This window comes from Carassius auratus, chromosome 3 (genome assembly GCF_003368295.1).
Source record: "Carassius auratus strain Wakin chromosome 3, ASM336829v1, whole genome shotgun sequence".
Classification (NCBI taxonomy): Eukaryota; Metazoa; Chordata; class Actinopteri; order Cypriniformes; family Cyprinidae; genus Carassius; species Carassius auratus.
This window is the reverse complement of record NC_039245.1, coordinates 11,750,628-11,763,392: the sequence shown is the minus strand read 5'-3', so window position 1 is coordinate 11,763,392 and position 12,765 is coordinate 11,750,628. Positions and strand designations below refer to the sequence as shown.

The following is a 12,765-nucleotide window of genomic DNA, read 5'->3' as shown; positions in this document are numbered from 1 at the left end:
ATTTTAAACCTCAGTCTAAATGGTTGTATCAGATTGGGGTGCTGCTTTATGTACACACTACTAGTCAAAAGTTTGGGGTCAGTGAGATTTTTAAATGCTACAAACTGTAATATTGTGAAATATTATTACAATTTAAAATAACTGTATTCTGTTTTAATAGATTTTTAAATGTAATTTATTCCTGCAAAGGCAAAATTGCTACTTAAGCCTTCAGCATCACATGATTTTTAGAAATCATTCTAATATGCACGAGGCTCAAGAATCATTTCTTAATATTGTCAGTTTTCAAAGCAGTTGTGCTGCTTAATATTTTTGTAGAAACTGTGATGTCTTTTTTTAGGATTCTTTGATGAATAGGGAGTTTAGTAAACAGCATTTATTTTAAATACCATTTTTGTAACAATGTAAAAATATTAATTTAATGCATCCTTGCTGAATAAAAGCATCCATTAAAAACATCTTACAGACCACAATCTTTTTGTATATCTTTCAAAGTAATCAGTATTGTTCGCAACTGTGACAGAATATACTTGCTCAACCTTTCCTCTTATAGTGAGATATAAAAGCCTTAAATATGTAAGGAACAGGTGGTTTTGTACACAGAATATGCATGCATGGCTAAAATGCTCATCACTAATGTTTTCTCATTCATCTTGTGTGAGTTCAGCACAGTGGCAAGATGTCATGACAGATGTGAGCAGAGGCCAAATTTCTACCTCTTTCCACTAACAACTGCTGGCATCCGGATATTTACTACATTTTCAGAACAAACCGATCAGATTCCACTGTACAAAGCCTAAGTCCTAAACTTTGTAGCGACACTAAAACAAACCTTGAGTTTTAGTTTATGTTTAACTTAAATATATGCTGCTACTGGACATGTACACAACACACATGACTGAATGTGGAATCTGCTGAAGAGCACAGAGGCATAGACAAAGGTCCTGAGTCAGGTTTTTTTTTTAAAACAACCTTGTTCTCCCTATCAGATGTGATTGATTGAATGTATGAGAACAGAAGCTAAATCTGCTTTACTGTGCTGAATCAGCAGTGAGCGGTCACAGGACTCGGTCATTGGCGGCTCAGCTTAGCAAGGGTTTTAACACATGGATGGAGGTTAAATGACCGAGTGTTAGGTATACAGATCTCTCTTGACTCTAATGATATAGAAGCAGATTTTCTGAGGTAATTATTCTTGCCTTAATCTGTTGGGATTTGAATTGACAAGCTGGTCCTTGAAAACACAAAAATGCGCTATGACATGACATTTTGAAAAGGGATAGTTCACCCAAAATGAAAACTGTCATCATTTACTCACCCTCATGATGTTATGAACCCATTGGAAATTCAATGTTCCTTGAAGCACAAATTCATTCACATATTTGAACTGATCATTTTTTAGTTCAATCTTTTCAGTGAATCAGCTGACCAAATATTTAAGATTCTTTAAAATTTCTCCTTTCTTCCCCTCCAACTTATTTATTGTTTAATAACTTTATTATTGGAAGTAATAAAGTCATACTATTTTGCATCAACATGAGTAAACGATGACAGAATTGTCATTTTTGGGTGAACTATCACTATAAGGCTCTTGGGCAACAAAAACTACCCACAACATCCAGTCGCATGTGGTTAGAATGAGTCTTTTTGGCAAAGTCTCCAGAATCCAAATTCGCAAGTATTTCATACAATGATCATCTCGTAAAAGTGGGAATTGATATTAAGCTTTGCATGGAAAGGAGAGCTGGAGTGGTTAATTGAAATACATTCAATCGCACGCTTAGTCGAGGCTCAGGATAAAATCAAAATCCTTTCTTTGTTCTGTAATAAACCCCTTATTTAAAAGATTGTGTCATGTGTTTAGTCCTCTACCTCAGCCTTTCATGATGTTGTTTCCTTTCCTGTGAGCTTCCTTCCTCTTTCCCCCGGGGTTTAGATATATCCTTGAGTCCCAGGATGCAAACAGGCTTAGAGAGTATTAACACATACCTTTCATCTTTCTAAAAACTGTTGACAGTTTTCACTCTCGCACTGCATGATGTACAGAGGAATAGATGCACTCATCATATCAAAGCAAAAAGTGTCCAAGTCGAATGAATTTGCTCACAGGAATTTATGACAATCAGAGGGAACTATAACTAGCTGTAATGAAGTGGGCAATGAAGAGCAGCGAGTGAAGAGTAAGAAAAAGTACAAGGGTCACAACCTGAACATCTCGGAGAAAACACCATACATTTGCCTCCAATGAATCCAGTTAAAAGATTCAATAACAATAATGAAAGTTCATATTGAGATCTGTCAAAGATATTGTTTGTTTTCCGATTGGAAAACTGCTGTTCTTTCTTTCCCCTCCGCTTATATAATTTTGTTTTAAACTCATAAAAGTACTGCATTTTATGGCCAAAAGATTCAGGACACATGAACACTGAACCCATATGTGATTTCTAATCAATTAATTTCAAAACTATTGCCATTAATAAGAAGCTTATTCTGCCTAACAGCTTTCACTTTTTTGTGAAAGTTTCCAGTTGATGTTGGAATATGGATTTGATCCCATTCAGATGCGTGTGTGGCTCACAATCACAATACTTTTGGCCATGTAGTGTATATTCCATTTTATCCAACTCCAGTAGTTCTGGAAACAAGTTAGGAATAAAATGAGCTCTCTAATCAGAGAAGACTCAAGATCAGCAGGAGAGGATGCAACATTTAACTCTATTGTCTATTGAATAAATACTCTCTTTTTGTGTGTGTCAGGTTCCTCCCACAGTCGCTGTCTGAGAACACCAATGTTCTAATCTCTTTCTGACACAGTTTTTTCCTCTGTGTTTGGCAGGTGGACCTCATAATCTGTGTACATTTCCACCTTTCATCTGTGTTTCAGCTGAGGATCATACCCTGTTTGGCCCATAGCTGTTATCCCTGGGTTTTGTAGAGGATGTGGATGGTTAGCTGAGGACAAAAGAGCAGGAGCAGAAGAAACGGGGACGGATGCTTTGCTTCAGTTATGGTCAGATGGCCGACGACTGCTTGATGCTGTGGAAACTGACCCGTGTTGGAGAGGTGGGAATAGACATGGCCCGTGCCACCCGCGCCCGAATGGAGTGCTTATCCTGCCAGCGATGCCACCGCTTACGAACAGCTGAACGTACCTACGGACATAGAAAGAGACAAGCTTCACTACAAGAGAGTAATAGACACTAACAGTAGCTGTAATTAACAGTGGACAGAGAGAGAGAGAGAGAGAGAGAGAGAGATATGGAGTATGACGGTGATTAAGAGAGAGGGTGGTGATATATTAGCATTTTTTATACAAAGGACAACTGAAGAAAAAGCTTCAATAAAAATAATAATAACACTAATAATAATAAATCTTTCACCATTTGATTGAAAGGTGAAAAATTAAAATACATAAAAAATATATATTTAAATATACAATGCCCGATTTTCAATGTTTTTTTTTACACTACATATGCCATCTGAAGAGAGAGGGTCTATATTCTAAACATATGAAGATTGCATTTTTTAGCTTGTATATATTTTACACTGATCTGAGAGCAGTTTAGTTGCTTTGCTAATGATTCAGATCTGGATTTAGAGCAGTGGTCAAAGGTCAGCAGTAAAGCTCTGCACATCAAAAACATCTGCACATCAAATCATTAGCATTTAAATTGCATCAGTGTGATATAAGCCACCAATGAAAAGCTACATCATTTGCATAATCAGCAGTCTATCATGGCAACCAGGGAGTTCTCTCCTTAGCAACCAAACCTATGGCATTTCCTTAAGCTATGCTGTCAGCAAAGGTTGAAATTGTTACAGGGGAAATAAACCAGAAGCCTGTGCTCATATGAGAAAAACCTGGACCGCATTAGACAGCAATCCGGAGGGGGGCCGTTTCACTGAATCAGCGTGTCGGCTCTCAGAAAGACTGTAAAAGGCCTCGCTGTCTGCAAATCAATGAGATGGGTGTCCGAGTAAACATCTAAACCTCCTTTCTGTCTCCACCTCATTCAGTAAACTTTGTAGGGGGCTTGTCTTTGAAGCGGTCAGGGAACAAATATTAGTCCGCGCTCCAATGCACTATGGGCACTGTACGGCTTCCACGCCGTTTGCTCTCTCGCCAGATTAAGCTTTGATTCAGAATCACCAAAGCTTGTGTCAGCAATGCTTACTTTGCTGAAATTTAAACCAGTAAACACTTCACAAGTCGCTGAAGCAGAAAAAAATAACACATCACTTCAAATTCAAATCACTGTGATTGAAGCTCTAGAGCTGAAAGATGCGATATCGAACAGATCTGTATAGATAATACAGAATACATAAACACCTTCAAATAGATATACATTATTTTATTGTGTTTACCTACAATAATTATATCTATTAATTATCAAATAGGTTTCATTCAAAATAGCTTGAGTAGCCACTGTTTGAATAGGAAGGAAATAGTTGATGGCTGCCCTGACACAGTATGAACAGTTGTCTTTGCCCATGAGGGTCAAAGGTTAGTCTCCACAGTAGATCAGAAGTGAACAGCAAAGCTGTGGTGCTGTATGTAATTAACCTTGGAGGTTGGTGTCAAGTGGGGGGTTTAGAAGATGAATCCTGGAGGTCAAACTCATGCCAAGCAAACAAAAATCAATCTAGAGAAGAAACTTCTGACTTTGCTCTAAGTATCTTGTATCTCTCTTTTTCTTTATTTCTCTTAAAGTGTAAAACCCCCTGGGTCAGTGACTGCTGACACTTAAAGCAATGTTTGAAATGCAGCATTCAGAGTATTCACTTTTTTCTTTCAGCTCACACAAGCACGAAAGTCTAACTGTGGTTTCCTAAGTACATAATTGTAACTGAGGCAGTATAGACTGAGAATATTTCATAGCTGCATACAATCAATATATTCAATCATAAAAAATACACATATTAACATCACAATATCTATATTTCTTTTGAACCATTCCTTCTAAATTAGCATTTGCTTGTCAAAGCCAAGAGATAGTGGATCAAATTCCTGGACTAATTTGTCTGTCAAACTTACTGAACTGTCTATGACATACAATCCTCCTTTTTGACAAATTCCTAGCATTATGTTGTTCTTGTTATAATACACGTCATTAATATACTAGGTAACCACAATGGAGTTTTGTTCCTGAAACCAACCACTAATCTTGAAAAACGCACACATTGTTTCAGACTCTATCTTGTAATGTTATATTTAGTGTTCCAACATAATAACTGGGCACAAAACACTAATGCTTTCTGTTTTTTTGTACATAGATGAACTGCATTTAAAAAAAAATGTGATATCCATCTGCCTGAAAAAAAGCGCTTTATTGTACTTTCAAGCCAGATCATTTCTCTGTTGTCCTTTGACTTTCAGTGACAAGTATTTGTTTTTTCAGCTTTAATTTTTATTACCACAGGCTTTTTAGTTCTGAACATGTTTGAATGGCCACATTGGAGCCAAATGTACCTTTAGAAGTAGCAAAATGTTAAAGACACTGGTATTTTTTTGAAAGTCTTGCGCCTAACATCGAGGTGTCCCTTTCATATATATACTGGAAACAGATCAATGATATCGCTTTGACTTAAGCAATACTGTACACTTTGCTTTGCTCGTTTATTCTGATATCTGTCTGTGATTGAGGGTGACCTCAGATCAAGCCCTACACTTTCCTGCTTGCCTTGAACCTGTTCATTGCCTAAAATAAGCCCAGACGGATCCAATCCTGGATCCTTTTACAGCACCTGTAAGCGTGTTCACTTATGGGTACAACATAATGTGTAAGATGTGCTAGCATTTTCTATCTGGGCAAGAAGCTAAAGAGGGATATTTTGGCTGGAAATTCCCAAAGGTTTACTGTAGTTTTCAAAGGGCATGTAATACAAGCCAGATTTAGACTTTGCAGGAATTCATATTTTATGAGCGGGGTCAGTTTTTATAGTTATTGATTGCCAAAAGGGTGGTTTTGGGTTAACGGTGAGTTTAGAAGGGTCTCGTGTGATTCTTTTTGCCGGTTCTCACTAGACAGCCACGGCTGAAGAAATCTGAATTGCCCAAATTACTCAGACTGTTTGCATTGCTTTAGTAGAGCTGTGCTCCTAAAAGTCAAAAGTAGAGGGCATATTTGTGATAAAAAGTATGGAAACGAAGCAGAAGAACATCAGGAAAAGAGCTTTCTTACCTCACTGTTCAAAAAGCAGTAGAACACAGACACAAAAAAACCCTGTAATGAGGACATGAGAATGAGAAAACAGAAATAAAACAATTGTAAATAGCACTCAAATTTCATTTAAAACAATTCTGTAAAGTCCACCTATATCATGATTCACAAGTCATTTGTCTCTTTATTTTAACGTCCAATTCTCACTGTCAACTAGTTGCTTATTAAAATGCATATTAGCTGTTTTTGTGTTAGCGTATTTTCAAGTGAAATAGGACGTGCGTGACAAATAGAAAAAATGGAAAGGATTTCAATGTATATGATTTAGTAAACAAGTGAAACAATCATCAACATCTCCCTTCACACACACACACCAGTTTAAGCAAGCACTAAATACAATGAAATACACAGCGCCATATTCAGATTCAGTGTCTGTCATTATTTTAGATGCGCATCAGACTTATTATTCAGTGTGCCTTGTTCACAAACCTGAGCACATTTATAAAAGACAGCATGTGCAAATAAACAACTCCATCAGTGGGTGCAATTTATTCTTAGTGGATTTCCACCTCTGAGTTGTAAACATTAGTTTCGGATCTGCTTTAAAACAATTAATCAGGGATAAAACTGTGCTGGCTGGCCTGATCTTTGACGAAAACTTTTTTGCAAGATGCAAAATACGTACCAAAAAATACATAACACTGCAGTTTCCAACAGTAATGAACAATAGAGGCAGTATAACAGCAAGCACTTTTAATCGTTTTCATACACAATTTTGGACTGTGTCAATAACCAGCTCCACATTTTTCACTTTCTGGACTTGTTGTAACTAGTTTCCTCAGTAGCTTAGCTGGCACAGAACTGAACTACGGATGTGGAATCCTTGGGTACGAATCCTGTGACAAACATGACTCATGATAAAAGAGCTCAAAGATGAGAGATTGGAAAACAAGCTAGAGTGACATGCTTGTGATTGTGTTTTTATGTCATATTCACATTTGCTTATACTCTCGGTTAGGTTTAGGTGTAGTTCAAATGGTACATTATTTTAAAAAGTCACTGGGCATTACAGTTATAATGCCACTCAACGGACATTTCAAATCAGAACGGTGGTGACACATATAAAGCCAACATCATATGAAACGTCCGTTCATCTGTTCCAAAGAAAAAGAAATTACACTCTTTTGGTGCCATTTATTGAACATTTCACACTGAATATGTCACGAAACCTACATGGCGCTACATATTTCACGTCTTGCAAAAAAGATCCCACAGGCACATTTCCGTCATGACACTGGGCTGGTTTACTCACCTGAAAGGACTCTAGGAAAGAGTTGAAGTAGATGAAGACAATCTGTGAGATTTCATCCTCACCAGGGTTGACGAAGAACAGCATGTATGTGATGCCCAGCAGTGGCAGAAGAACCAGTGTGGCCTTTACTGCTTTCCTGTGAGAGTCAGAGATGTAGAGATGATAATAAAGAAGCCAAACACAGAAATCTTCTGAAATTACAATATTACAAGCTCAACTAATTTATTCACTACATTGTATTTTTATTTTATTTTTTATTGGAATAAATAAACAAGTTTATTGGAGTACTACAAGTATATATCTAGTATCTTATCCAGTGTGTAACAGTGTGTCATTTATTTGCAATTATTTGGTAAATTACAGTAACTAGAAATTTCTGAGTAAAAACTGCTTTAAAGAAACAAAACTGCAGAACAGTTCTAAAACGCATGCCATTGGTAGTGAAAAAAAAAAAATTATACTTTATTTTATACAGTGATCAGCATTTACATTAAAGTGCTTTTTATCATACTCTAAATAAATATATAATTTTTAAATTATTTTTTTAGGAAATTACATTACATTTTATAAATTTTGTAAATAAATAAAATTAGGCATACGCACTGATCTATAATATAGATATATTATATATATAGATCAGTGGGCATACAATCAGATATTCAATATATAAGAATAACCATACACATTTAACAAACAAACTTTAGTTTATTTCATGAATTATGCGTTACCTCCAACACTGAAAAAGTATAACAGTTTCCTAAAAAATATTATGCAGCATAATTTTTTTTTTTTTTTTTTAGAAATGATTCTTGAGCACCAAATCAGCATATTACAATGATTTCTGAAGGCTTATGTGACACTAAAGACATGAATAATGATGCTGAAAATGTTATCTTGATGAATACATTACATTTTAAAATAAATTAAAATAGAAAACAGAAACTTTGTATTGTAATAATATTTCACAGTATTTTTAACCAAATAAATACAGCCTTGGTAAGCATAAAATACTTGTTTAAAAAGCAATTTAAAGTCATACCAATCTCAAACTTTTGCATTGTAGTGTGTGTTGTTGAGAGCTTCTCATTTGGTAGCTATCATAGTCAAATGAACCAAAATTAAATTAAAAATTAAGTGGCAAGAGGTTTATTCAATTTTCTGAATAGCAAGCATTCACATTCCTGCTAATATGTCTCCTGGGCTAACAACGAGCAACCTCTGAGTGAGAAAACTTCTTCTGGGATCTGTCAGTGCTGAACAGTCTGCCTCACCTGTACTGAATGGTCTCTGAGGTGGTGGAGGCCCTCAGTTTAGTCATCAGGATCCTCACAATGTTGAAGAGAAAAATGAAGTTAATCTAAAGATGGAAAGAGAAAGAGAAAAAATAGCACACTTGAGTCCTAGACATAAATAATCGATATGAAATTACAAACATAAATAAAGGACAACATAATAAGACTCATGAAAGGGGAAGCACCAAATAATATAAAAAAATAAAAAAAGTTCCTGAAACATTTGTGTAATTGGCTAAGAGCTGACTCACCAGTAGAACCAGGATCATGGGACCCTGATAAATATAATCAGTGTAAATGCCGGCTCGCTTCCCAAACCAGCACCTGCACAGACAAAATAAGATCACGAAGCACAGAAAATTATTATAAATGCACATCATAAAGCCCAGAAAATGGTTATACAATATATATATATTATTTTGACCCCATTTCTTCAGATACTTGATTGTTTATCCGTGTAACAATAAAAAGGGATTTTGAAATAATTATTTATTATTCTAGCACAATGATTAAACAAGCAAACCTAATAAAATGATTAATGAAAATCCCCTGGAAAAAAAATCTCTAAAAAGAAGCTTTTCTATATATAAAAAAGAAACAAAGCAAGGACGAGAAGGCAAGTGTGTCCCTTGGGAAGAATATGCACCAGATTTGTTAAACTTACAGTTTCAGTTGGGTACACTCCACAATCAAGAGTGTTTCAGTTTTACAGGAAGAGAGAAACGTGACACTTGGGGATATGTCTGAATGGCAAAATGCTGTCATTTGTGGAGCTCAACGAAAGACGTGCACAGGTTCATCCAGGTAAAACATGTCTCATGTTTTTAAATGTGAATGTTTTAAAAATGCTTTTCCAGCACCGTCTAACAGTACTTAAATAATTTATTACATATACAGTATAACATGGCCTTGGTGATATATTCTTCAACCTCTCTTCAACATTTCTTTAATGTTCCATGGAACCTGTCCATCCTGTCAACTGTCAATTGGTAAGGGCTAGGCTAATTTGTCTAGTCTCTATTAAAGTGATAGAGCAGTTCACCCAAAAATTTAAATTCTGTCATCCTTTACTCACTCACACATCTGTATGAGTTTCTTTCTTCTGTTGAACACATAAAACTACAATGTCACAAAGACTCGTCCCAATTGGCCTGATGGGGATGCTACAGAAATCAAAAGTATGAAATCCCTCATAACTCCTAAACTGTTAGAAGGAGGCTTAAGAGCACACATACAAAACTTCTCATGTATTTTGGAATTTTTGAAAAACTTACTTTTGCGAACTAGTCCTAGGTTTTTTACTTGATCGGAACCAAAGCAGTGCACAAAGATTCTCAGGAGAGTGAATATCAATAATTATATAAAAAACTTTAACTTTCAACTCACCATCGCAAAGGGATGCCAAAACGTTCCAAAGGGGCAGGGTCACTTTTACTAAAACGGCTATAACTTTTGAACAGAATTACATATCTTCGCCAAACTCAGAATACTTATGTAAGGGGTCAATCTGTCACATGAAAAAAAACAAAAAAAAAAACAGGGCTTGGCCACTTGGTGGCACTATAGGAGTGTAAAAAAAAACCATGAAAAACTTTATAACTACGCAACCCTTTGTCCAAATCAACATGAATATTGGTATGCAGTTTATTTGTCCAAAGTGCCACAAGTGTTTAAGTGTATAAATGTATAAAAAATTATTTGCGTATTTAAAAAAAAAAAACATGTCCGCCATTGGCCAATGAAATTTGAGCACCTGTCAGATAAGGTTAAAGGAGGTCGATCAGAATAAAACTCAGTGGACCAGTTTGGCCTGTGTTTGGGAACCACTGTGACTCAATGTTTAACATTAAGTGCAAATACTCCCCCATGTTGGCAAAGGCTATTTACACTAACTCCGCCCACCAATGTGTGATTTGGTCATTTGTGGCTAGTCATCAGCTGTCGACTCCAGTGGTGTAGTTGGTAAACTGTGTTGTAGTCATTTTGACACGATCAACCCGGGTTCGAATCTGCCTTTTGGCGAACTTTGTTCTCCCTTTTCAATTTTCAAATCACATCAATAAAGCTTATATTTTCAATGTGAATGAAGCAAATAATCATAAAAGATGAAAATAAAGTATTGGATAGGGAGAGGATAGGTGTAGGGAGGGCTTCATTGTCCCAATTAGGTGGCATCCATTTACTAATTTGAATCAAAATAAAAATTTACACTCAATAAGTTATTATTGGATACTGTTTTATAATGTACTACAATACTGAGCTGCAGATAATTGCCACTTAATAATTAGTATAAATAGCAGAAAATCCTGTTATATTAACATTGTGTAAATAGAATCTATAGCTATTTGCACTTAGTGTAAATAGTATCCATTGCTAAGAAAATATGCTATTTTTACTTCATGTAAATAGCATCTAATTACTATTTACACTTAGTTTAAATAGCATCTATTGCTATTTGCACTTAGTGTAAATAGCCTCTATCGCTAAGAAAATATGCTATTTTCACTTAGTGTAGCATCTAATTACTATGTACACTAAGTGTAAATAGCCTCTATCGCCATTTACACTTAGTGCAAATAGCCTCTGCCGTGATTTAAACTAGTTTAAAACAAGATGAAACAATGTTGACAAACAGGACGAACACTGTGCGCAATGAGACAGTCAGAAGGCTTTTCAATCTACAAATTGCCATCATTTAGACATTAACATAGTAGTAACACTAACGGCACCATGGTATTGCGGCAGAAATGTGGGATATTCATATTGAATTATATGATTAATGTAGATATGTATTAAACTTATTAAAGGAGTAATGGTATTTTTTTGATTAAGATAAACATTTGGTGGCACATGCAACAGGCGAGTCATAAAATCAGTGCTATAACATTTATAAATGTTAAAAATCATAATGATTCTATGGTAAATTACCTGGAATTACTTATATATATATATATATATATATATTACTCTCTAATTTTTCATTATGTAATGTCACTATAACTGTAAAAAAATACAAATAAATCAATTAGGGTATTAAAAATACATTATTAAATATTATGTTATTAATGCTATACTTCGTATTAGTTGCACATACAGCATTTTATGTGCTTAAGCACAAATATCAAGCCTTGACAATTCATATTATATATCCCACTCTTTAATAGAAATTTTGAGACTAAAGAAGCTAATGAGGAGAATATCTGCCCTAATCCATCCTTTGAAAGTGTCTAATATAAGAGTGTGTATGTTTGTTTATTTTTTATCACAAAGAGTCTTTTTATACAGGGGATCTTGTACTGTATATATCATGTCTTGACTATCGAACTGTAGGATGTTTACATCTGTGTCACTAATCAATTCTGTGAGTAGCAGGTGTTAATTAGCCTAAGAGTGCAGGATGAATTCTCTGAATTTATCGTGAATCGATTGTTTAATGACCAGAGTGAGGATAGATGACAGAGATAATTGGGGTTAATCTAACCTTTAATTGCTTATATTGTAAATGAGGTGAGACAGTTTGTGTGTTTAGACTAAAATGCAGGAATTATACATAGATTAAAAAAAAGAAAGAAAAATGTAAGAAAGCCCCAGCATGGGAGAAACTTACTTTTCATTGTCATAGTACAGCTTGCCAATGGCCCATGCGACTATAATGGGGAATGGAATACCTGCAGATAAAAAGCAGAGCAAATTTCCACCCATTCTTACTTAAAAAAAGAAAAAAAAGAAAAAAAAAAATTCAAAGACATTGTACAGACAGTATAATTGATTCTATTAAGGAACTGTAAGATAAATCCTCGGCAATGACTTGTCTGCAATGCATTTTAAATGAATCCAAGGCTTGTTTATTCGCATAATAATAATTTGCCCATGATTTAGAATAATGCCTCATCAAATTGCAGTCCTCATTAGTGTAATTATGTACTACTGTAACTGTGACTCTTTTTCAAGTTATTAATTGACTTAATTTAATCTCTTTCTTTACATTAAAGGCAACATG

At 35.2% G+C, this 12,765-nt stretch overlaps 1 protein-coding gene across 1 annotated transcript in view; it reads right to left on the bottom strand.

Moving 5' to 3' along the window:
* Positions 1 to 590: 590 nt before the first annotated feature.
* The window catches only part of LOC113048113 (corticotropin-releasing factor receptor 1), a 135,593-nt gene continuing 123,418 nt past the window's right edge, over positions 591 to 12,765 (bottom strand). The window contains exons 9-14 of the mRNA XM_026209659.1: positions 12,373 to 12,433; positions 9,017 to 9,089; positions 8,745 to 8,830; positions 7,474 to 7,609; positions 6,183 to 6,224; positions 591 to 3,152 (exon numbers count right to left, since the gene is read on the bottom strand). Coding sequence (XP_026065444.1) covers positions 3,012 to 3,152; positions 6,183 to 6,224; positions 7,474 to 7,609; positions 8,745 to 8,830; positions 9,017 to 9,089; positions 12,373 to 12,433 — 539 coding nt within the window. The 3' untranslated portion in view covers positions 591 to 3,011. The remainder of the gene's footprint in view (positions 3,153 to 6,182; positions 6,225 to 7,473; positions 7,610 to 8,744; positions 8,831 to 9,016; positions 9,090 to 12,372; positions 12,434 to 12,765) is intronic.